Source organism: Lycorma delicatula, chromosome 7, assembly GCF_047948215.1.
Source record: "Lycorma delicatula isolate Av1 chromosome 7, ASM4794821v1, whole genome shotgun sequence".
Classification (NCBI taxonomy): Eukaryota; Metazoa; Arthropoda; class Insecta; order Hemiptera; family Fulgoridae; genus Lycorma; species Lycorma delicatula.
Genome location: NC_134461.1, coordinates 103,453,395 through 103,480,877, shown reverse-complemented (window position 1 = coordinate 103,480,877; position 27,483 = coordinate 103,453,395). Strand labels below are relative to the sequence as shown.

Sequence of the window (27,483 nt, the reverse complement as noted above, 5' to 3'; positions counted from 1 at the left end):
AACCATTTATATTGTTATTTTATTATATCAATAAATTTATTCAAACATGCAATCCTTTTCCGAATAGGATTTTATTTTTGGCAGTGTTAAGTTAAATGACAATTTTTTTTAGTTTAACAAACCCAATAAAAAAGATGCTAACTTGTGATTTTTTTATTTCCACAGGTGTGTTGTATTAGTTTTCTTTCATTTTTTCTAAATGGTTTATTAATGCAATAGGGGTATTTTATCCTTATTTTCACATCTTTTAATCTCAAGCAACATAGGGTTCTAAATGTAAAATCTAACAGAATATTATTTTCAAATTTGTTGAGAGCTATTATATAACTATTATCAAAACAATAATTAATATTAATTCTCTTTTGTAAAAGTTAAAAGTGTCTTATAGATGTATCGATTTGATTATTCTGAAGCTCAGTCTGGTCAAGAATAATTATGATAATAGAACAGTTTTGTTCGTCATATTTTGCTAATAATAATTTTGAAGGAATATGAATTACCATTTTGCTAGTATATAAAAAATTATATCTCATTTATGACCTTTAAATAATGCATTTATTAGTAAAGTTTTTGAAAGAATAATATTTATTTATACAATTAAGTAGTATATACTATTTTAAAGAGCATAATGTTTACATATGTTAATTAAATATTGTTTTTTTTTTTTTTTGTAGAATTGATAATTTACAATATTCTATTTATTGTGTGTGTGTGTGTGTGCGCGTGTGCATGCACACATGTGTATGTATGTACAGCAGATTGTCTGGCAATGCTGTTATATAGCAATAAATACTTCATTTTTAAAATATATTTTTTCTCTTTATGAAATTATGAAACACTAACATGATATTTACAGTTGGCATTTGTTATTGTTATTTTTTTATGTAATATTTTAAGTGCTTCCAACATTTACAAATATAAAAATTATAATAGCATTCCATGCAATAAGTGTAAATAAAATATTTATTATTATTTTTCATTTATTTGCAAATTGTTTTATCAATAATTGGTAAAGGGATATATTATTAAATTTTTGTTTTTAAAATAAAAGTAATGAAACATGTAAATTTAAGTATAAAACAAATGGATTTATAATGTACAGTAAATATTATGTAATATTAATATAAATATTTTATTTTTTTATGCGTGGATATTGACATTCAATATTGTGTACAGAAATTGTAATTTTATTATTGTGTATTCATATTATGTAATTAAAATGAAAATCTGTCTTTTCAGTAGGAGCAATTCTCGTTTGATTAATGATCTTTGGAGATAAGATTGATATTTTTTTAAAAATTAATTTGTGTCACAAATTTATCTTTAATGAATAATAAAATGTAATAATAGACTAGTAGATTTTATCATAAACTTAGAAAGTTTTATTTCTCTGTATGCATGTGTATATAAATCTGACATGAAGAAAATTTAAGTTCTGGGTTTTTGGTTAGAAGCATAATAACCCACTAATTACTGTTAAAAAAGAAAAATGTTATTAGCATTTGTGTCTGAATTTTAATAATGCATTATTTAATAATATTATTTCAATATACATATCTTGTGTAAATTTGTGTTAAAAAGCAAGATTTGCTCTAATTAATGAATAATCAGAATATTTATTTATTCTTACATTTAAATTACTGAGAAAGTACTTCTAAATAATGATATTTCAAGAAATAAGTAAATAGATATGGATAGAAATTATTTGTTAAATTTATATATTTCCTATCTAGTAAATATAAATACTGTCAATTTTTCCTGATAGTTCACTGTGCTTTTTTAAATATAATGAATTGTAAAATTAGGTAGTTTATAACTTATATTTTTGCTACATAGGACCTCCAGATGAAAGGCCGAGATGCTACCACTTGTGCTATGAAGGCTGGCATGTGTCATTTAACTAGAAGCAATGTTTCATAGAAACAAGATGGATTATTATAGGCTGTTATGTAAGATCAGCATAGCCAATGTAGCTGCATAACAATTCTGTAAGATTTCTGAGCAAAAAGGATTGGTGTTTATTAACATATTTTTAAAAAAAGTGGAGGTAGGATTTCCTGCAATACAAATGTATCTAATTATACACATTGTTGGCACTTCATAGACAAAATGACTATGCTGCTTGAAGTAAAGTCTAGTTAACTATCAGGACTTATATGTATCATATATTCATGAAAAATGTAGCAAATAATTTATTGCATTGTTACATAATATTGTCGTTTTGTTAAATACATAATATAGTAAATTAAATTACAGATCCTTCTTATTAAAAATAAACTCATTCAGTTTGTTTATTAATATTTAAAATTATTTAATGCGCCATACAAGTAATTGTGTATTATTTATTATGAAATAAACTGATAAAAAAATAATTATAATAATACAATTAGATGTATAGCTTTAAAAATTATATTTTTTTAAATAAAATTAAAAAAGTTAATAGAAAAAGGGAAACAAATATTTTTTTGTGCCTTGTAATTAATGAAATAATAAAAAATTATCTCTTGTATGAAAGTATTTTTTAATTAGCATTATAATTCTCAATTAAAACAAATTTTATTTTTAAAAAACTGATTGTGCTTAATGTATATTATAAAAACTCAAAAGAAATTTAATATTTTATTAAAAAGTCATTTGATATTAATTCTTTGAAAATTATTGATGTTTATTCTATTATTTGCTATATTATTTTAATAAAAAAAATAATTATTAAAGATTTAGATGGTAGTAATTGCTTGAAAATATGATATCTTGTATTGTAGGTACATTTAACTTGTTGAAATGTAAGATAAATTTGTAATCATCAATTCTCTCTCTTTCTCTATGTATATAGTCCAAGTAAGCTTTTTTTTGTTTACAGGTATGGCAGATTCATCATTAATAATGTGTAGATATATATAGTAGTAAATTTTATATACAGTTTTATATAAAACTGTAATAGCTACAGCTTAATTGAATTTTGTATAATTTTCACATAAACCATCATAATTAATTTTTTTTAAAATTATGTATTGATAAATGTTCTGTTTGACTGAAATGGAACTGATTTGGAAATTGATTTGAGATGGAACAGAAATGAAACTATTTGACTTCATTCGTTTACAATATATTGATGCAGCAGAACAACTCCATAGTCAAAACTTATTGTAGTGATACTTTTAAATTTTTGTTACCCTTTTATATACCATTTAGTCAAGGCCCTCTTTATTTCCCTTTTTGACATCACGTCTTTATCTGGCCTTCTTCATGCTTATTTGTTATTAATGGTTGTACTTATCTTTTAATTCTTATTTATTACCTGTTTTCAGTAAATTGAAGTTCTTGAGAAGGACATCTGCTTTATTGTTAATCTGTTCATTGTTTAAAGTGAATTAATTTCATTAACATATTAATTGGGATATATTCTTTTATTAATTAATTAACTGTGTTGATAATTTAGAATTTTGTTTTTTATTTTTAAAGAAGCTTAACTTTTTATAGCCTTAACTTTATAACCATTTTTATATTTTATATTTACTAAAGAACTGTTTAATTGGGTAAATTTACTCACAGTGTTAATTTCTTTTTTATATGTAGATTTCTTTAATGGTAATTTATTATGTAGTCTCTATCTATCATCTATCTAAAAGTTTTTTTTTTTTAAATATTCAAAATCTGGATAATTTCTTTTTATTGTTAGGTCTGAAATTTCATCTGAAAAGATGAAATTATTAATTTTTTAAAGCTATCAATAAAAGAAATAATCTAGATTTTGAATTTCAAAACTCTTTTTTTTTCATCGTATATATAATGTTATGGTAAAATTTGTTCATTTCTTAGACAATTATTTTTCAGTATTTCGTTTTTTTATAACAAATTTAATTAAAAGTGGATGTACTTTTCAAGTACTATACTGAACTGAAAATTTACAGAAAATAAGTAAAATTAAAAGATAAGTACAACCATTAATAACAAACAAAAATAAAAAAGGGTACAATAAGTTTTGATAATGGGTTTCAAATACTTCTACAATAAATGAATGAAGAAGCTAAGAAAAGTAAAAAGCAGCACCCAATAAACTGTACCTCATGTTCACTTAATAAAAAAAAAAAAAAAAAACACTCTTTCTTATTTATTTTTATTTCCTATAAAAAATATTGTTTTACCTTTTATTATAATAATTAAATCGTATAATTAAATAACATATTTACAAAACTTTATGTACATTATCTATACAAAATATTTAATACATATCAACAGTTTTTGCTGCAATTGGTGGCAGTATGTCCATCTTAATGTTGTACTGTTGATCTAGTCCCAGGTATGTATCTGACATAATGTATAGTGTAAGTACATGACGGCCTAAAACAAAAAGAAATTGTCATTACTCAGTTTATATAAAAAAAAAAATTAATTTACCTATATCAAACATGTCAATTACAAGTACTTTCATTTTAATGCTTCAAGGGTATTGCATTAGTATGTGTCTCAAATAAGCATATCCTAATTTTTTGAGATTATGGCATTTATTTAAATGTTGTTCACTATCTAATTGTGTTTAATGCAAGTTAACGATTCTACTGAGAGTTTTACAGTTAGATGAATGAATATTCAATGATATAAATTACTGAAATTAGCTGGATCCAATTAAACATACAGCCTACAATTCAACAAATGGTTATAATAACCACTGTAGATGTAAACAGGATTTTCAGAAAATATATATGAACAACCACATAAAACTGCCAAAAGTGAAAATTAAAGAAACATTCACAACAAAATATGGTGACACATTTTCGTCCATATCTTTTTATTTATGACGACATATATTTATCAGTATCATGAACCGACAAGCAAAAATGCAAATGCTTTTCAATTTATTACAGACTGGAGATTTGTAAGCTGAGGTTACATCACTAAATTATTTGATAAAACCAAAATTTAAAATATCTTTCATCCCCTGTAACATAAATTACAATGAAATGAAAAAAAAAAGTAAAATACCTGTTGCTGCTGGAGTTGTAAATAGAAGCTGTTGTGTTGTATGATGTGTAACAGGCATTACTCTTTTCAACGCAAGCAATTCTTGAGTTTCAATACTGCCAAGTACTAGGAACCAACCAGGTTCTACTGCTTTAGAAAATTTAGGTGCATGTCCTTTTCTCTCTCTAGAAATAATTTCAATAGATATACAAGTTTAGAAAAAATAAATAACTAGCTTTGTTTTAAATATGATATGCTTAATAAAATAAGCGCTCTAATAAATTATTATAAACCTGAATGTACATATAGTGAAAAACTGGCAAGTTTTGTGTTGAAAGATACATTTTTTATGCAGCAGGCATTATTTAGTTTACATATAATTAATCTACAAAATTAATGAATCTTTACCATGAATTGATTAACAATTAATTAGTAATTATTCATTCACATTTTTAAAGAAAGGTTTCTAATATAAATAATTATCACTACGGATAATTTTGTTTTCAACAGTAAGTTGCGTGTGGCTGAATAGAATATATCACACAGTAATTTTAATTACTGCAGCAATATTCTGTCATTACCAAAACAAACAACTTAATTAAAAAGGTATATGTACAGGACTAATCATCACAGTATACGATGATATTGGGGGATGATTGTATAATGTCATGATTTAACCTCAATCTTCTATTAATAAGATCATTTTATCTTATCTAGTGGTCATTGGTAACCAGATAATCATGAATTCGCTTCACAATAATGTTTAGATGGTTTCAATATTTTATGCACTTTGAATTTTTAAACTAACCAAAAACAGTAGCACTTTTTTCATACTACATATTCCTGCACAGTTAACAGAGATGGCACAGGGTTAGACTTGTCTCCTCAAGTATGAGGAAACAATACTAATAAAGGAAAAAAAAATTGCAACAATTGACATAACTGTAATAACAGTATGTATGTCAAAACTCTTAAAATCAACTTGTACTGCTTTAAGTTTTAGATATGGAAAAGTGTCTTTTCTGTATAGTTATAATTACAGACAACTGAATTAGGTAAACATTATTAATGTGGACTCTCTTAGTAACTCGCTAGTTTTATTAATTAGTATAGAGGTAAATCTTTAAATGCTTGTGAAAAATTTATTTTACCTAGTTTGATTTAACCTAATCATTTTAATGCAAAGTGTATATTCTTGATCAGCATGAAGAACAGTAGGAGGTCCTTTATCATTTCTGCTAATTTTTCTGTCTTTATCTTCTTCTTCACCTTCCCAACAGCCGCGAACAAAAAACTCTAATTTTAGATCAGGTAGTTCTCTTATCACTTTATATATCTAAAAACAAAAGAAAAGAATTGATGTAATATATATAAGAGATATAGTAATAAATTAAAATGTAATGATGCATATAAAAAAATGTGTGATGTCTTACATTTTAGGCGAAAATCAAAAAAACGATTATAGAATTTCTTTAAGATAGAATATTTTCAATTGAATTAATTAAAAACATTGTACATAGAAATCCTAAATCTCAGAATATTTTTAAAATATGTGGGCTTATTCAATTCAAATCAATAACGTTAGAAAAAAGTTTTTCGCTGAAATAGTTTAATATCTTTTTCCTAGATATTATAATAATGCAGTAAAAACTGAGAAAATACAGAAATTAAACGTATAGGATGGTTTAAAAATTAAACAAAATTCTTAATTGACATCATATTTAAATATATGTAGTTATTTTTATTTAATTGACTTCATGTTTTGTATATATGATAGTAATTTTAATCTTTTAATTTTTATTCAAAAAAAAAAATTGTTATGTTTGATATGTAATTTTATATACAACTGATGATGCGGGATCTCACAAATGTGCTATTGGAATAAAGAAAAGAAGAAAGTAAGGTAAGGGTCATTCATTTACTTTGCAATTCTGAACTTGGGTTGTTCAAGTTGTTTTTTTATTATAAAAAATATATATAACATTACAGCTAAGAGAGTCTGCATTTCTGCAGTCTCACTTAACTGTTTTATGATTTGTCAAGAGGTCTGCTTGACTAATCACGAAACAAAAAAATTAAGAAAATATACAGCGACGTAAGATACTCGAGTAGCCCCTGACCTTGCTTGTCTGATTGAATTGTGAATTGCTTATGCGGTAACTCTTTGAAGGTTGAGAGCTGAATATTTCATTGTGTAAATAAAGTGCTATACAGATTTAATTTAAAAAAATTGCCATCTGTTATAGTATCAATTTAAATATTATTACATTGGAAAGTTTCTATTCACATTGGTATAAACATAGTCCAAATGTTTAATATAATAAATAATATTATGTAGTAGCAACTAACGCATTGCTATCATTAATCATTCTACATTATTTTATATCAGGAGCTAAACAAAAATAGGTGGGGGTTTAATTAGTTAGTATGCACGGCTACTGTTTAACAAGTTAATTTTAAAAAATAATATAAGGTGACACACAACTTATGTTTTACAACAAAAATCAGTGTAATCATCATAACATAGTTGTGCACAACCACAGATAAGAATTGGCATACACAGGAATTATGCAATTGTTTTTATTTAAGTCTTGATACTTAGTTACATGGGAAAAATAGTAATAAAAATGTAAACTTAAGTAAAATCAAATATAATACTGCAATACTCGTAGATTAGGAAATCGAGTTAAGTCTACAATAGTACCTGCAAGAGTAATGATAAGTCAAAACCTATTACACCACAAAATTTAATAAATTACACATCAAACAAAAACTAAAGATCCTTTATACTGTTTTTAAATTAAATAAATTACACTTATTTTAAATTTAAACAAAACTTAAGCTGAAGCAGTGAGAAAATTTTCAAACAATTTCTTTTTTACTATGTAAAATTTTGAAGTATGTGAAATTTAAATTAACTTTTTATATATAACTGGAATTTTTATTGAGTTTATTTAAAGAAAAAACAAGTGCGATAATCATTGAATATTTTTCTTCAGCAACTCAATTTTTTATTAACATTTTGCATTAAACTTTACGAATGATGTAAAACAACTTTTAGATGTTTTTTTACAGAGAAAATAATTTTAAATCTAGTATACCAAATGATATTATTCAAAATAATTTTTGTTTTCATATTTCTGACTTCTACTGTAAATGATTTTTACAACTCCTCTAAAAGAATGACCCTTAAAATATGGTTACAACTTACAGTACACCTTATCTAACACACTTGTAAATCAGTTCAACATTGTGTTTGTTGTTATATATCATGATAATTAGTTTTAGCTTACTTTATAATAACTTGTTTTATTTAATAAACATCATGGCATTCACACACTTTTAAGAAAAAAGAAAGTTCTACGTAAAATACAATAGCATACAATATCTAAGTTCCTAAAAGAAGCCAAAAAAAATTATTTTTAAGAACAGAACAAACTGTATTATTTTTATCAGCTACATCTTTAATTATTGTATATATTATATATTGTAATGTATTTAACATACCACCATCTCTAATTTTATCATCAAATCTAATAAATATTTGATCGAACTAGTTCACTAATACTCTCTAATTCCATAATTAACATTACAGAATGTTTAAAAAATACCAGGAAAAAATTAAATACCTGATCAACTTGTCCTTCATCTAATTCAGGTGTAAGAATTGATGCTAACTGTTTATAAGTGCATTGCATTAGCCCAGGTAGTGTTGCCAATTCATGATGTCCTTTAAAAACATATAAATTATGAGGTTCAATATGAGGAAGAGTAGTTAATGGTGAATCAGTCAACCAACGACCTTGTATTATCATCTGCATAATTTGCATTACTCGTAGTGTAGTTGCCAACCAACCTTGTTCAGCACAAGTATCAATCATTGCCTGAAAGAAAAAAACGGATTGCCTCAAATAAAAAAGGAGACTAAATCCATTCAATGATAGAATTTGGTCCTAACAATGTAAATATAAGAAAGCACAGAAGTTCAAATTATCTATAAATACAAGGGTGTATAGTATAATCTTATCAAATATTATAACATACCAGCTTTTTGAATGAACACTATAAAAATTTAAAACAAATATTCTAGATTAATTTTGTTTAACATGGCCCGTTGATATATATAAAATTATAATTTATAAAACCGCTTGCTTCCCAACAATTATCAGTAGTATACACGTTCAGAAAATTATTTCCATCTTCAGGAATGTATGGTAGTTATGTATGTAATAATATTTACTTCACATATTAATTAAGTTATATAAATAAAATAATACTTTTATAAATATAACAACTGATCACCAAAATTATTAAAATTAAGTCAAACGTAAATTCGCCTTGTCATTATGGTGGTCTCAATTGTTATGTTTATTGGGAGAAAATCATTTGGCCAACATAGGAATCAACAATTATTATTTAAAATTTGTTTAAATATAATGTCATTATCAAATTTTATTTGCTTATGTATCAGTTTGTTGTTATTTGAATATATATGAAACTTTTTAATATTAGTTTTATATAGATTATTAGAATAATCAAGTATATTAATAAAATTGTCTGGATCGTAATTATGATTTTGATTCAGAATGTGTTGGCAAAATTAGATTTTTCTACGTATCCTTTGTTTATACAATTTATATGTTCTTGAATCTGAATTGAAAAGAACGATTAGTCATGCCGACATATTCTAAATCGCAGTTAGTACATTTCAAACTATATACACTGTTTATCTACATTAAATTTATTATTGTTTTTGAAGGGTCTCTATTATTTATATATTTTATTATTGTGTTGTTAGCCATATAAGAGTTTTTAATCAGAATGATTTAAAATTTTTATTGAATTTTCTATAATTTATATTATATTTGATTCTAACATATTCATTTCCATTATTATTATTATTTAGTAATTTTATTTACATCTTTTATGTATATTTTAGTATATAATTTATTTATTAAATTTTCATTATATCCATTGGTTGTAGTGAAGTATTTAATGTTATTTAATTCATTGTTTAAGCTTATATTATTAAATTTTATTGCTCTATAAATTAATGCATTAAATGTAGCTATTTTATGATTCCAAAGATGAAAATGTTAGCTAAGATGGCTGACGTCTCAATATGGATTCACCACCCTCCAGCCATATTTTAGCTAACATTTTTAAAAAACATAAAATATTATTATACAAGAGATATGTAGATGATATATTAATCATATATACTCAACAATTCAGTGATGAAGAAGACAAAGTAATTGAAGAAATGAATTCTTTAGATAATAACATTAAATTTACCTTAACTCGAGAAAACAGCAATAGCATATAAATTTTTTGGACCTAAAAATTATAATAATAAATTCGATATCAACATATGTAAAGGAAATCCACTAAACAAAAAACAGTAATCCATCATAACCCATTTCATCCTTGGAATCATAAAATAGCTACATTTAACACATTAATTTATAGAGCAATAAAATATTTAAAATATAATAATATAAGCTTAAACAATGAATTAAATAACATTAAATACTTCACTACAACCAATGGATATAATGAAAATTTAATAAATAAATACAGGTAAAAGTGTTATTTTTATGTTCAAAATTGTTATGTTTAGTATTATCTAAATCTCAATTTAGTTATATTTTCATTCTTACATAATGAATAAGATTGGTTTTTTATTTCTCTGAAATTAATTTTAGTGGTAACCTAACCACTATCAGACTAGGTAATTAAGGTTTAAACAGGTTATTTATTCCATGTAATTTATCAGTAAATACTTTTTTAAAAAAAGTAAATGATCAATAACATACAAAAATTTATGAGACTGAAGGGCTGATTCTTATAGTACTTTTTATGCTGATTTTATATATGTTAATAGATCTTTTCTATCGGGCTCAGTTTTTTGTAGCTGAATTTCTTTTGAAACAAAAAAAATGTATGGTGAACATATTTTGACAATACATTACATGGTTTTTGTACTCACCTAAAATCTATTTCTTTTGGATTTTCTGCTGTAGGTAGACAGCAGAAAATCTATCTTGCTTATATTAGGGAATTTGTTTTTTTAGAAACTGAAACCTGCACCATTACCATCCACTGCTTTAATAAAATTTTTGAATAAACCTAGCTTAATATGTAGAGGTGGAAGATAAACTTTTTCTGGTTTTACTAATGCCAACATTCTTCTCTCCTAGTCAGTACCTCTCTCTTTGGCCAATGCTCTTTTATGTAATAGTTTTCTTCTCCCTGCTGTCCTACTCGCACAAAAAGTAACAGCAAAAGCAACTTATAGTATCCAAGTTGCAGTCCAAGTAAAGGCACTATTACTTTCTGATCTCCATAAATATTTCTCACACTGACTCATGCACAATACAAGTTTCATATTTTCATAAGACTCCTTCAATGTTAACATTGCTAATGGTATGCTAATTGTTGTATGCTAATGGTATTGAACCCATCAATACCATTTATGAATGGTATTGAATACCATTTATTTATTTCCAATATGAAGTAGAAAAGCTTTCAAACTAAGCTTTGATAAGTTAATAAAAAGTCGTCATTGTCAGGATGGTGCATAAGTCCCAAAGCATCCAGTAAAGAGCCCACATCATTACAGAAGTTTTTGAACCGAGAGAAGAAATATTCAAATTTTTACTGTCTTATCTCAGAAAGCACTTATTTTAGTGTTCAGTTGTAAAAGATGCCAATATTTCTGCTTGATTATTTGATAAATTTAGATCACGAACCAGATCATTTAATTAAATAGAGTTCAGTATATCTATTTTCTAAAAAGTTTGGATCACTTTCTTCATCGCCTGATAAGTCAGCACAAGATTTGACATTTTCATCTTCATCTAAGTTCCATGTTTGTGGTGGTACTGGAATTGGAAGCTCTTGGCTATGTGGCACTGGCCACATGACAGAGGGAATATCAGGTTATTTAACAGTACACCTAGTTTTAGCTGTTATCCCAGATATCTTTATTACACAAAAATAACAGTCTGCGGTAAGATCCTTCAGTTCTCTCCAAACCATTGGAATTGCAAATCGCATGAGATGAGATCCATTTAGCCAACCAGTCAACAATGTTACACAAGAAGCACAGCAAATATGAGGAGCCCAAGATTTGTCCTGATTTACATCCTAAGTACCTAAATTACATTCTTTACCTAATTTACATCCAAAGTACAGTTCATATAACTTTTTTATCAGTGGAGTTATACTTCTTTTCTATGACTTCAATGTTACCTCACCACAGATGTAGAGAAATTGTTTGTATGATTAATACAACTCTGAGGCATTAATACACTGCAATAAATGATATTGTTTAAAAAGAAATACTTTATAAACACGCTAATTTAATAAACATACACTCACTTTACTGAAAAACCTGAAAATACAAAAGCCAACTACAAAACTGAATATTACACATACGAGAACTCACATTTGAATAAGAATTAAAAATATTTCTCAAGTCTGTGCAACAGTTTGTAAGTAAATATAATAATGACAAAAATAATTATTGAGTGAATGATATTTTTTAAGTAAGATGAAAAAAGGAAGAATGAGTCTTTCTTGTTCGTTTTAATTAGTGTGTAAATAATAAGCAAGATGACTTAATGTCTAATAAATCAATGTGATACAATTAAGGGACTGTAATAAATAAACAAAAGCTATTTAGTTGATAATATAATAAAATACGTTCACAAAATGCTATGTGTATGGTGTTCATGCATAATACTACCTGAAAATAAGAAAGTAGTTACAAAAAACTAAGCCTGATAAAAGAATTTCATATTTGAAATCAGCATGAAAAATACTATAAGAATCAGTTATTCACTCTCATTTAACAAAATCATTGTTGGATGGTGTAATCTCTATCATAAGACCACAAGATGTGCTTAGAAAAACAAAAAAGAAACAGATATTTAACTAAATAATAATATTTACTAAACTGTAAACATTTTATAAATACTTACCTGCAATATTCTGATTGCTTGATCAAGAACAGATTTAAGATCTGTGTAATAATCAGACATAGGTAATGGTAGGCGTGAAAAATGAGTTTGAAATAACAATAATGCTTTTGTGTGTGGAGAATCCATTGTTAATGGGTCTACTGGCAATGGGCAATCCTTGGCCAGTTCACTGCAGAAAAACAAAAATCCAAGTAAAAAAATTTTTAAAGTACTAAAGAGACAAACTAGAGATAAATTTGTGAATATTTAGAACAAAAAATATTAGAAATGTTGCTAACACAAAATGAAATCAATTAGTAGAACTATATCTAGTAACCAATATGAAACATGCAACTTACATCACCAGAGCAAAAAACAATTAACTATAATTTTAATTAAGTAATGCAAATTAATAATAATTATGTAACATAATTTTATACTTAATATGAAAAAAATAAAATAAAAATAGAAACAAAAAGTTGTTCAATAAGAGCTACCAGGTATTATCCAGTTATGCTTGTCAAGTGGTAGCACTGTTTGATAGTTGTGTTCAACATATATCATCTTTTAGTTATGCAGTAATACGCAAAAGAATAAACACATCCCTACCCGAGTCAGACATTGTATTTTATATTCGTATTGTATTTTTCATACCGTATAAGATTTCAATTCCATATTCATACAAACAAGCTTCAAGCTTAAAACACATATTACAAAAGTTTATATTCTGTGAAAATCACACTTCAGAACTTTGTAATTTTTTTCAGTCCACATAATTTGATAACAGATAATGCCTAATTGCTGGGAGTTAGGCATCGCATTGTGAATGTTATGTTCAGCACTGTTTTTTACATAAATTTAAGAAAACATGATCTGTAAAAGATGTTCAGCTTCTTGAGTGTCTTAAAGGGAAAAATATTGTACTGGTTAATAAAAGTGTTGCTGAAGATCCAAGAATGTTAATTCAAAGCTGTTAGCAGAAATTAGGCACTACCGAGATCACTACATGATAAATTTAAAAAAAATATTTAGCTTTACAATCATACAAGGATCAACTGACACAGTAATTAAGCCCAGGAGACTAAAGATATCATTTGCTAGTTGACTGAATTCTTGAAAACAAAACAGCTTTCTACAAGAAAATTATTTTTGGTGATGAGCCCATTTTATTAATGAGGATATTAACTAGCAAAATTGTCGCATTTTGGGCAATGCATATCCAGCAAAAATAATGGGCTGAAAGCATTATCAAGTTCTATTTTTTTTTTGAAAATGAAAATGGCTTTCAGAATAGATTAGCATTAATAAATCAATGAAATTACGACTACTGAGAACAAAGTTCAGATGCAGAATTTTCCTTCAATCAGTCATATCAACTGACCTCCAAGATCATACAATTTAACACCACCGTTTCCATTTCCTTTGGAATTATGTGAAAAGTTAGGTACACGCAACAATCCATGAACTCAAAGATGAGTTAACATCTAATTACATAACACTGAACCACAATTGTGCTCAGATGTTACTGAAAATTTTGATAAAAGGGAGGCCATTTTATGTATCAATCATACTACAGAGTGACTTTTTAGTCCTGTTACCCAATTTTAAATGTAATTTAAGAAAGGGAAATTTAGGTGGAATAAAAAAATATATTTGTTACTTACAAAAGAGATTTAATAAAAAGCTATTACTTACATAATTGTTAAAGAATATGCTCAAAATGCCCACCCCTTGCGGTTATACACGCACAGACTCTTTTCAGCATATTAGCAGAAACCTTTTTAAGAGTTGCATTGGAAATATTTGTGATTAAGTCTGTAATATTGACTTTAAGTTCATCAATAGTGTGAGGATTGTTTTTGAAGGCCTCGGACTTAATATAGCCCCACAAAACGTAGTCAGGAGATGTGAGGTCTCCTGACCTCACTATTGGCCTCCTATTGGAGGCCATAAGTCCTTGCTTATTATTTGATCATCAAAGAACTCTTGCAGAAAATCCATGGTTTCTTGAGACGTGTGGCATGTAGGACACCGTCTTGCTGAAACCGGCAATACCGTTCTTGAGGTTCCAGGAGGGACATAAATTGTCCCTCCTGGAACTTCAATACTAGTGATACCAATAGTTAACTTCAATACCATTGAGCCAATTTTTATTTTATTTGTACCGAATTACTTGTCATTCAAAGGGCTTTCCAATGAGGTGTCACAAGCTACATAGTCTCATTTAAAAAAAATTTTCACAGTTTTAATCCACAGATTATGATTTACTTCAAATGGTTTAAGTTATATCACGTAATTTTATAGTTATTTTTGTTGAACTGAAATTTAAAAAAAGTACAACCCCAAATGGTTTTTCACACCTACCGAGCGAAGGGGTAGGTGAATTTTAATTTTCTTTTCACCAAAATTCATTATTTTTTTCGGGTTGTCAGTTAATGTAGTTAAATGTTATCAATGCCATTTAAGATTTTTGAGTTGAGGTAGGTGTAGCAAAGGGCTGGGTTCCAACCCTACAAAAATAATTTTAAAAAAGTTTCCCCAAGAATGATATACATGCCTACAAACAAAAATACAATGGGACTAATAGCTGTTTAATAAATGCGTTAACTTTTCAAATGAACATCTGGTATATGTGCTTGTCAAAAACCTTAGATCTAAAATAGTTATCATAGCAACATTTCAAACAAAACAAACATTGTCACAAGCTAAATTAATCCATGAAAACTTAAATATGTTGTGAATGTAATTTATAGTTAAGTAAATAAGGTAACTAACCTAATAATAGTAAAATTTCTAAAATAAGCAATTACTTAACTGATTACTCATAACAAGTGAAATTCAAAGAATAACAAAAAATGTTGAAATATATTCTTATTAAATGAAGCTGAACAGTATTATAATTAAGTATATAAAATAATACAATATTATAAAATATTTTCAGATTTATATTATACTAGAAATCACTTCCATGCACAGTAGTTTTGTTTGCAAAGTGGACATCCTGATCCTGACATTTTACCATCTAAACAACTTCAGATCAGATTTAGTCTGTAGGCAATAGACCCTCCACTCTATGAAAATCTGTTGAGATCCACAGTAAAATATGAGCAAGGCATCAGTGCCAATGAGACCAGCAAAACAATGTAGGTATCAAAACACACCCTTGATGCATTTCAATGTAATTTTTAAAAAACAAAAGTATTTTAATAAAATAAATAAAAATTCAACTGATTTACCCATTGACTTGATCTTCATTGTGCCTGACTGGAAGTTGACTATATTCAAATGCATTACAAAATTCTTCTAGCAATTGTTCGAGAGTTAGTGACGAGTTTAAATGTGATCTGAAATGTAGCATTGTTAAATGTGATAAATAATAATATGATGCAATACGACCCATTGATGTAGCAGTCACTCCTCTTCCATCCTAAAAAAAATAACACTATAAAAACAAAAATGACAATATTGATAACTACATAAAGATGTTGATCTAACTGAATATTTAATTCGTTTTAATAATGCTATTATAATTATTGTTATTATTATTACTACTTTATGTGTCTTGGTAATGTCTCTTTTTAAGTTTTATTCATTTTGTCCTCGGATTACTAAGAAGAACAAACTTTACATACATTATAAAGTTTCTTTTTTCATAATTTTATTTATGTATAACATTATATACACTTTAAATTTTGCTCTTAAGAAATTTCTTCTCAGAAAAAAATTATGAAAAACTCTAAAATTATAATTTATTAATGAAATTTATAAAACATTATTAATAAACTGCAACAAAATAAATTCAGAAACTGAGGTATCCTGAACTTTTCTTCTACAGAATTTGGTCTGAAATGTCATTTAACTTCACTCTAAAAAAGAACTATGGTCTGACTATAAGTTGAGAGAATCTACATAAAATTGCATCCATCTAAGATCTTTTAATGTATAATAGCCAAGCATTCCTGACAAACAATTTTTAAATAAAAAATCCGATTAATTATAAAATTTTTGTTTATGTTCTAATATTAAATATAAGATCTCGAAAACCTACTTATGTGGAGCTATAGTTACATCCAACCATGAGGAACCCCAACCAAACAGGATATCAATTTTTATTTATTTATTTATTTGCCAAATTTTATAATACTACATGTACAATAATTAACAATATATTATAATAAGAAAGGAAATAATATTAAAAATAATCTCTTTGACAATATGGGCATTGCCAGTAAAGCAGACCTTGAGTGCCAGCAACAAGTGTAGTTCAAGTAACAAAAAGAGAAAAACAAGTATCTACTTTAAAAAAGAGGGAAAAATGTTTAATATTGCATATTCAATTACTGTTTAAATGAAGTACAATGAAAAGAGGTGATTTATGCATTTAATAAAGTAAATCATGTAAATGGATGATATTATAAACTTAAATATTATATCAATAATATAAATAAATAATAATAATATAAATATTATATTATATCAAGTGCATAACAAATTGTTCTGGGATAAGATTTATTATATTGTTATAAATTAAGAAAATCGTCTTCTGCACAAAATTAAATCAGTGTGAGGAACATCATAGTTACATTAAGTTCGTAAATTATAAGCGGTGTTATAATGAGTATTAAAAATGAAAAATGTGTCTACTTTCATTTATATAGATTACCAAATCTTTTAAATAAATTTGTTTGATGGTAATAACATTGAACTCATTAAAATGTTTGTTGCTGGGATAACATCTTGGTTTTCCAAGTGCTGCTTTAAATATATTGTTTTGTATTAGAATATTTTATTAAAGTGTATGTTAAAAACACCACCCCATGCTCTTATCTCTCATTGGAGTATAGATTGTGCATATTCAGAATAATTTTTTTTAATTATATTTTTATATTTCATCCACTGATTTTATAAAATTTAAAAATTAGATATTTTAAGTTTTGACATAGTTTTGACAAATAAAATGCTTATTTTTATTATTTCATTATTCTTAAAATTTTATAAATATTTTCAATAATGATTTTAGATATTCTTAAAAAAACATTAGCTAATGAGCATTAAAATTAAATTTTTATAAATAAAAACTATATTTAGATGGTATTTTTTTTATTTATTGAATTACATGCAATAAAATTAGCCTCTTCATAATGGTTCTCTCATTTTAAATATCATAAAAATAGTCTATGTATGTATCTTAGTACTGTTTTTGTTAGCTAATCTTCTTTAAAAACAAAATATTGACTTTCGGAGGTAATTATATTGTTAAGTGTTGAAAAAAGTATTTTTCTCTATGTGGCATACACTGGCACAGATGGCTATTCTTATGTCAATGTCTACGAATTGACAGTGACATTAATTTACCTATAATCTATCTGTGTGATTTCTTATAATTCTAGTACATTAATTAATATATTAATTTAAATATTTCCTGTCTGTAAAATAATGTAAATACAAGGGGGGCTAATCAGAAAATAACTTCATATTCATTACTTAAAAACCAATTTATTACACACAGTACATCTTATAGCTACTTTTCTACATAATTGCCATCCAAATTAAGACACTTGTCATATCTGTAAACAAGTTTTTGCATACCCTTGTCACAAAACTCTGCCATCTGTGAATTAAGCCAAGTATTAACATCATTTCTCAACTCTTGTCATTTTCAAAACGCTGCTTCTGGTAACCATTTCTTCATTTTCAGATAAAAGTGATAATCACTGGAAGCCAAATCACGGCTGTATGGAGGATGGAGGATGGACTCCCATTTGAAACTGTTGATTTGGCATTGAATGCGTACTGCAGTATGCACTAATGAAGGAAAACGATGCTGAAACTCAGAATGCCACTTTGTTTTGTTTAGCCCTTCTCAATTTCTTCAATGTCTCGCAGTAAGTTTCAGTATTAATTGCCATGCCTCTTTTCATAAAATCAACCAAGATCACACCTTTATGGTCCCAAAAATCTAATGCAATTAGCTTTTTTGAAGAATGTGTTTCACGGGCCTTTATGGGTCTTCAAGGAGAACTGGTATACCCCCACTGCACTGATTAAACTTTTGTTTCCATGTTAAAAATTTAACTCATATCTCATCGCCTGTTACGATGAGGTAAAATAGCGATTTGAAAATGACAGGAGAGTTGATAAACGGATAAAAATAAATAAAATAATAAATAAACCGATAAAAATAAATGAAATAATGGATAACTGAAATGAAATGATAATTAAAATAATGGTTTATTGCTACAATTTTACAACAAAATGGATTCAATTTCTTGCTTCAGCTGTGATACTAAATATGAGGTTTCCATATAATATATAGCAATATAATATAAGGTTTCCATAAATAAGAACTAATAATTATCTGTATCATATTTTAAGGAACATAAACAATTCTAATTAAATCTCAACTAGTGCTTTTCCTACATTTCTTTTTATTTAGGTAGTACCTAAGTAGTTCGTACTACCTCTCTCTTAATGATACAGAATTTTAATATAAATCTGTTATTTTTCATATTAAATTTTCTAAAAAAATCTTTATCTAGAAAACCTGAATAATGGTAATTAAATCCTAAATATGCATTAAATAAGGATAAGTTAATTGAATAGTTTGAAATAAGAATTTTAAAACAATTGGTTATCAGACAATTTTTTTGTAGTTTCTCAAACAAAACCATCCAACTAAATAAGACTTATTCAACAAATTAGTAAAAAAATGCAATTAGTTGTCATAGTTAAAAAATGTTATTATAATAATAATTTAAATTTCATGTCAAATACAAACATTTACATTCTGCTGTACGAATGTTGCTACAAATAAGCAAACATTTATTAAAATGGTTGCTATAAGAGGAGGATTATGATTTGTGACTGCTCAATTTTAATTTTAATCCTTTAGTACATAAAAGGGTTTGACAAAAAAGTGGTATATAATTAAGGTGCCAAAAATTCTGAACTGCTAGAACAAAGAAAACTGGGAGAAATGTTAGTACTTACTACAAATCTTTTAAGTACAAAAAAGTAAATAAAAATCTATATTTAATAAATATTTAAATATATATTTTATGTATAAAAATAAAAAAATATATATTTTGCAGAGTAACAACTTATGATATGTTGATTAATCCAACTTCCCTGAAAATATTAGAAATAAAAATTATAAACATTATTTAATAATATAGCATCTTTTTAAAAAAAGGAATAAGTTTCAACTCACCTCTTCAAAATAAATACAATGAGCATCAGAAAGTGTGTTTAATGATTTTTCAATAAGAGATGATAAAAACATATTAATATCTTTTGGTTCAAGTGTTTCTAAACCATAATAAGATGGATTTTGTAATAATCTACGAAAGAAGTAAGTCCATGTCAGATAATCTAATGCTTCTTGACGAGTCTTAATAGATCCAGCAACAATTTCAGCATTTAAATGATCAGGTAAAACAGAAAGTAAGCTAGATTCAACAGGAAATGGCTCGTATAAAAACTTTTTATAAAAGTTCTTTTTCACATCATGAACCTGCAAAAATTGTAAAACACAGCTATTACTACAGTTTTAAAATCAGTGTGTTTTTAATAACTTATTTACTTCTTACACTTTATCAAATAACAAATGTAAACAGCCAATTTCAGGGCTAACATCAATCTATTAATAATAACAGATACTACTAACTATTACACAAAATAATAATCAAAGATAAATATAAATAAATAAATCCAATCATAGATATACTTATTTTTAGATATTAATAATAACTAAACAAGAATATTTTACATAATTTGCATATACTTAAAAAATAAATATTAAAAAAAAATTGAAGGTTACATAAGGAATCTAAATCTCTTAAGTCCTTTTCACTTAATAATATGGTAATTTGATTAATTATTGATGGTAATTATTAAAGTAATTTATATTATTCCTACCAATAATAAATTTTTTTATATATATTTTATAATGGTATATCATACCTATCATAACAATTAACTTCCAGGATCGCGTATCTATTAAAAAGAAGTTAATCATAACACATTGAAAAAATGTGAATATAAATATTAATTAATACGATTAAATTAGTGAATTTAAATCTTCATCAAATGCAATACTAATTGTAACTGCAGACAACAAAATGGTGATCAAAAATTCCTTTCTCAAATCAAAACACTAAAGTGGTTTGCTGCTGAAATGGAACATTCGTGATAAATAAACAAGTTATAAGTATTAGTTATGCAATACCAAAATATGTTTGGTTTATTTATTTAAAAAAAAAGAAGATACAATAAATATGTACACAAATGCAACACTTTGAATGTTAACATTAATATTGTGAAAAATACATAACAGAAAGTTTATAGAATTTCTTCTCTTTAAGACAATGAATATCAAAATCTAAATTTACACTCCTGCTTTTTCAGAATATGAGCACAAAGTATGAACAATAATAACAAGTCCATTTATGAGGCAGGCTAACATCACGAAAATTACAAATTCCAGGGATAAATTGGTCTAAGATTAGGCCTAGGCCTACTTGTTACAATACTATATTATAATTTGAATAGAATATCTTTCTTAAATGAATAAATAAATACTGGAAAAAATTATTAAAAAAAAGCATCAAAAGTATAATTTTTACATAACAAGGAAGACTATAGAATTGTTGGCATTAGAGAGTTAACAATTATTTCATTATCTATCAACTGCATATTCTCTTATCACATTCAAGTAATAAAAAGTATAGTTGATGATTTTACATTTGGTTTGAATAATGTGTGGTAGGTATAGTCTTTTGTTTAACGCTCTCGTTTTTGTTTATACAGAGCATTAAACAAAAACAAGATTATACTGAGAGTGCTATAATTCTTACCACACTGTACACAGTCAACTTTTAATTTTTGTACAATTAGTGTTTTCTATAGAATTTTTTTAATTTTTATAGAGTTGACCACATTTTTAGAATTACATGTGTACTGCCAATTATTTAGAAATTACAAGAAGATTTTTCTAAGTATTTATCTTTCATCTGTGTGAAAAACACATGAGCAGATGTCAGTATGCCTTTGCCACAATTATAATTTGTTATTATACTTATATTACAGATCTAGTGATCCGTAGTTAACATGTACAACAAATCTATTTATCAAATTTACAAGAAATAGCAGTAACATTAAAAATACAATAGTATCTTATCAACACTACATTTAACATAATTAGTTCTAATTATGTTTTTGTTACAAACATTAAAGAATAAAATAAGCAGAATCATTTAAGTGGCTCAGAAAATAAAATTAATATTATTTACCAGAACAACAGCAATTCCCTGATTATCAAACTGTGGTCGACCAGCACGGCCCATCATTTGCAATATATCAGTAATGGGCATGTCCACATATCTTTTGACTTTACCATCATAATATTCAGTCCCTTTAACAACGACAAGATGTGCTGGAAAATTAACACCCCAAGCTAATGTAGCAGTTGCAATTAATACCTGTGAAAAATTAGTTATGAGCATGTAAACTTTACATAGCAAGATGATGCTATACAGAACAATACATTATATAACTGTAACAAAAGTATAAATAAAATTAGCACTAGTTTATAAGTGCAGCATAACAGTAGACTTCAATTTAAAAGAAAATAAAGATGTAATTTCCTATGCCCAGACTAAAGTTATTATTGAAGTTTATACTATATTATCTATCATATTCATCAAAAAATTACAATTATTTCATTATCTATCAACTTCACAATCGCTTAACATACTCAGATAAAAAAAAAATTGCAGTTTCTATGATTTTACATTTCGTTCGAATAATGTAAGGTACGTAATGTCTAGTTTTTGTTTAATGCTCTAGATTCTTACTAAGGCTTCGTACCATACAGTACAACAATCAACTTTTAATTTTTGTATAATTAGTGTTTTCTACATAATTTTTTAATATTTATAGATTTGACCACATTCTGATTTGTATAAGTATTTGCCTTTCATCTGAATGAAAAAACTGAATGAACTTGAACTGAATGAAAACTTTCATCTGGATGAAGTTATGAGGAGAAATGGAATATTCCACAGAAGATAAGTAAAAGGAGCAGAGAAGAAAAGGAATATTCCGTGGAAGACAAGGAAAGAGAGTGGTACAGCAGGGATAGATGATGATAAGGATGATTCTTGTTTATAACGTAGACCCAAGAGCCTAGAGTTGATTGAATAAGTTATGTTCATATATAAATACATTAATGCTATATATAAATTTAAGTCTCTAAAATATAAAATTATACTTATACTAGAATAAACATACCTATAATGGATTTACTTAACCTAATGTTAACAGGTCTCACTATATAACATTACTAATATAAACAAAATATCATTTTCAATTAAAGTCAAAATGATTGATAGTGTTTGAGAAGAGGGCACTCCCTCAAGAGAAATTAAAGGTGAGGTATGGAGGATAGAAAGGAAGAGAGATGATATAAAGACCAAAATATTACCGCTAAAATCAGAACTTGCATTTACACTAAACTGGGCACATCATAAAAAGAGAAATTTCCAGAGATTAAAGATCTATGGAGAGGAAGAATCTCAGGATATTCAGAGCACAGAAGGACATAGCTGCAGAAGATGGTTAAAAGACAAATTGCCTAACAAGTCCAAGAAAAATCCTAGTGTGCTTAGTTTCTCTGCTACAGTAGTAAATAAATACAATTAATATCAACCAAAAATGGTCAATGTCAACCATAGTTAATAAACTGAATTAATTAATAACCTGAATCTTTTGATTAACAAATAATTCTTCAACAGTTCTTCTATCTCTTTCTTGTAACCCAGCGTGATGCATACCAATACCAAATGCTAATGTCAGTTTCAGATTTGGATCTTTAACAGATCCAACAATTTGTTCCATTTCCTGAAAATAAGAATAATAATAATACAAAAAGATTTGCTATTACAAATTTAAGAAATGACAAACAAAGTATTATAATGATAGTACTGGTGACTTAAGAAAAATTATATCTGTAGAAAGATAATGTTCTTTAAAAGAAATTAAACTTGCATTTTAATAAGTTAAAATATTAAAACTTAACACAATTTAAGCTGATGTTACTGACGGCAGTATTTTTCCAGTAAGGCAGATAAGATATTTAGAATATATTGAAAGATAAATTGGAATTCCACCTGTTCATTAGTAAATCAGTGTTTGAGTGCATTAAAATGTCGTATGTTTTCATGAACATATAATTTAAAACCAAAAATAAAAACAAAAAATACCCCATCTTAGCACACTTAAACATTACATAACAAATAAATATAAATATAAAAGTTCACATAAAAATTGAGTTTCATGGTCATTCATTCATTCATTCATTCATTCATGAAATTGTTTTGCTATAATTAAATTAGGAAATAATACTTTAAAAATTAATGTAATTACATAAATGTATTCGCAATTTATTTCTTTATACTTCATTAAAATGTGCTTATATATTTTCCAGAGCCATGTTTTGAGTTTCATGTTTATGATACGTGATTACATGATTACAATTTTTTTGAAAAAATATATATCAGGGATGAGTGAAATGTAAGGCACTGTCGCTCATAACTCACAAATGGAGAGACAGATAAATGAAACAAATATAGCATAAAAGTACATTTTATTTGCTACAAAAACTTACATTTGTTTTTCCACTTAATCACAATTTACAGATATACATACCGACCTCCACAATGTATCAGTTTTCTTATTCAGTCAATAAAGAATGCTGGTGGTCCTTCCTTCATTCATGATCTCACTATGTCTTTCAGTTCATCATCCATGGCAAAATTAATACCTTTAATAGCCTCTTTAACCACAGAAAGAAGATCGCAGAGTGCCAAATCACATGGTATAGAGGATGTAGAATAAATTCAAATTTCAACTTCACAATAACCTTGGTGGTTGCATGCGATATGTATGGCTGAGCATTATCATGTTCCAGAATTATCAGCACCATGGATTGTTGAACATGACACATACACACACACACACTTCTTCTAAGGTATTTTGACTCTATGAGTCACACAGAATTTAGTCTACCCAGTTTTCACAAGAAAATATTAATATTTTAACACAGATTAATAATTATTAAATTTTTAGGTATATTTGTGACAGTTGATGAGACTTGGGTTCATCATTACACTCCCAAGACAAAACAGCAGTAAAAAAAATGGGTTAGAAAAGGTCAACCTGATCCAAAAAAGCGAAAATGACTTTTTTCATGAAAAAGTTATGGCAACTGTTTTTTTGGATTTTTTGGGGACTTTCATTGATTATCTAAAGATGAGTAAAACAATAAGTGGCGAATAATATTATGCAAACCAATTGCAGCATCTCAACGATGAAATATCCAGATCACACTTGTCATTATAATGGCAAGAATCAACGAATTATGGTTCAAATTCCTCCAACACCCTTTGTATTCACCTGATCTGTCTTCCAGTGATTAACACCTGATTCCTAACTTTAAAAAATGGCTTAGAAGGAACAGATTTTCAACTAATAATGCAGTTATTGTCACTGTAGATCATAATTTTAAGAGTTGGATAAATCGATGTACCGAAATGGCATAAGCACTCTTGTGGAACATTAGACCTTAATGGTGACTATGTTAAAAAATAAATGAAAATACTCCCAGAAAAATGTTGTTTTCTTATCCAGGCATAGAACTTTTCACCCAAACCCATGCATATATATAATTTTTTTTAAAAATCAATCCTTTCAAGACCCATATCACCTCTGTACTAATAATTCAAATATATATTACTCAATGTGATCCACCCAAGTACAGAAAATAAATAAAATAAAATAACACACCTTATTTTTTCATATGATTCCTACAAAAGTACTTTCACAGTAACCCATATTTTCAGTTGTAGATTTTTTTTTGTAAAATAGTTTGTATAAATTTATATAATAAATATACAAATTAAAATTAAAATTAATAGTTAAAAACATTAAAATTACACATAAAATATATGACGTCAAAAATAAAATGAAATAAAGCAAAATAAAAACATACTACATGTAATGGCCAGCCAATACTACAGTAATGTACTATTAAATAAAACGTTTATGTAATATCCATAAAAGTGCTGCTATCTATTGTTGCCTTTATAAGTGTATCATTCTGAAATTCTGTTTTAAGTTGATTAAATTGAACCCCTGCCTATATTTATATATGTAATACTTTTCCAAAATATCTAGATTTCTATTATTATTACTTTTTATATCTCCTTTCTTAATTTCCAATATTTCTAAATTAGTATTAATATCTGAAATAGAATGTTTATTATTAATGAGGTGATCAGCAACATTAGAGAAACCCAACTTTTTATTTTTATAATGCCTATAATGTTTTAAAAAATCTGGCTTTAAAAGATCTATTGGTTTTACCTACGTAAATATTCTTGCAATCATTACACTTTATCTTATAAACCCCACATAAATTATATGAATCAGTATTATTATTATTATTATTGCTTTTTATGTAATTTATTATGTGGTTGTTTGTTTTATATGCAGGTTTAATTTATTATTATGGTAAACTTTAGTTATATTTTCAACAACGCTATCTGTGTATGAATATTTTAAGTAAACATTTTCAACCTTCTGTGAGTTATTTATTGGTTTTTAAAGTTATTGTACTATTAAGTTTTGACATTTGTTTTTTTTATATATTATCAATTAACAAATCACTGTATCTATTAAGAATTGTAATATGTTTTGTTTTATAGTATTTATTTCCATGTTTAATTTATTTTTATTATTTTGTATATAATGGATTGCTCTATTAATCATATTTGTATGTATGTTAATTTTGTGAGCCCAAGGCTGATCTGATCTTCTATGAACTGTGAATTTATCGGTTATAGGTTTCCTGTATACTGAAGTTACAGTTTAATTATTATTATTAATTTCAATACTAACATCTAGAAAATTTATTTCTAAAGGAAATTTTAAATTGTTATATATGAATTAAGCTTATTTATAATTATGAAGTGTTCATTATATATAACCGTATTAAACACAAAACATCAACATGAAGAGTCCATAATAAAACATTACGTGTATGAATAATGCCATAAACTAATTTATTCTCAAAATCTTGTAAGTAAATTTCAGACATGATAGCTGACAAAGGAAATACCGTAGGCAAGGTATTTTCCTGTGCAAAACACTTATCAATTAATCTGTCGGTAAGTAATTTTGTTGGCATATATTCCTTATAATAGCGATGATGTTATCAATAAATTTAAGTCTTCATGATTATTTATTAGTTTATTTTTTATTATATGAATTGTTTTTTCAACAGGTATGTTAGGATATTTAATTTGATCATAACATACCATCCTAGTATTTTTTCCCCGAATGAGACCTTTGATTGATTTTACATCTGCTCCATCTTATATTATTTTCAAAATAATAGATAACATTCTTAGGATAAAAATGAATTTACATTATCATTATAATATAAAACATGGGTATGAACAGAAGGAAATTATAATTCAAGAGTTTTGTTTTAATTAGA

The 27,483-nt window shown here is 26.4% G+C and overlaps 2 protein-coding genes across 10 annotated transcripts in view; one reads left to right on the top strand and one right to left on the bottom strand.

The window, feature by feature from the left end:
* Nucleotides 1–4,083, top strand: part of Gapvd1 (GTPase activating protein and VPS9 domains 1) — a 171,107-nt gene extending 167,024 nt beyond the window's left edge. For all 3 annotated transcript variants that reach the window (XM_075370371.1, XM_075370370.1, XM_075370369.1), the window contains one exon: nucleotides 1,837–4,083. In XM_075370371.1, coding sequence (XP_075226486.1) covers nucleotides 1,837–1,920 — 84 coding nt within the window. In that variant the 3' untranslated portion in view covers nucleotides 1,921–4,083. The remainder of the gene's footprint in view (nucleotides 1–1,836) is intronic.
* A 29-nt stretch (nucleotides 4,084–4,112) lies between these two features.
* The window catches only part of obe (activating signal cointegrator 1 complex subunit obelus), a 116,238-nt gene continuing 92,867 nt past the window's right edge, over nucleotides 4,113–27,483 (bottom strand). For 4 of the 7 annotated variants that reach the window (XM_075370362.1, XM_075370367.1, XM_075370365.1 and 1 more), the window contains 9 exons: nucleotides 23,685–23,825; nucleotides 22,217–22,405; nucleotides 20,137–20,439; nucleotides 16,163–16,353; nucleotides 12,948–13,116; nucleotides 8,592–8,846; nucleotides 6,114–6,298; nucleotides 4,984–5,147; nucleotides 4,113–4,341 (listed from right to left, as the gene is read on the bottom strand). In XM_075370362.1, coding sequence (XP_075226477.1) covers nucleotides 4,223–4,341; nucleotides 4,984–5,147; nucleotides 6,114–6,298; nucleotides 8,592–8,846; nucleotides 12,948–13,116; nucleotides 16,163–16,353; nucleotides 20,137–20,439; nucleotides 22,217–22,405; nucleotides 23,685–23,825 — 1,716 coding nt within the window. In that variant the 3' untranslated portion in view covers nucleotides 4,113–4,222. The remainder of the gene's footprint in view (nucleotides 4,342–4,983; nucleotides 5,148–6,113; nucleotides 6,299–8,591; nucleotides 8,847–12,947; nucleotides 13,117–16,162; nucleotides 16,354–20,136; nucleotides 20,440–22,216; nucleotides 22,406–23,684; nucleotides 23,826–27,483) is intronic. The other 3 variants (XM_075370361.1, XM_075370368.1, XM_075370366.1) reach the window with 1 other exon arrangement.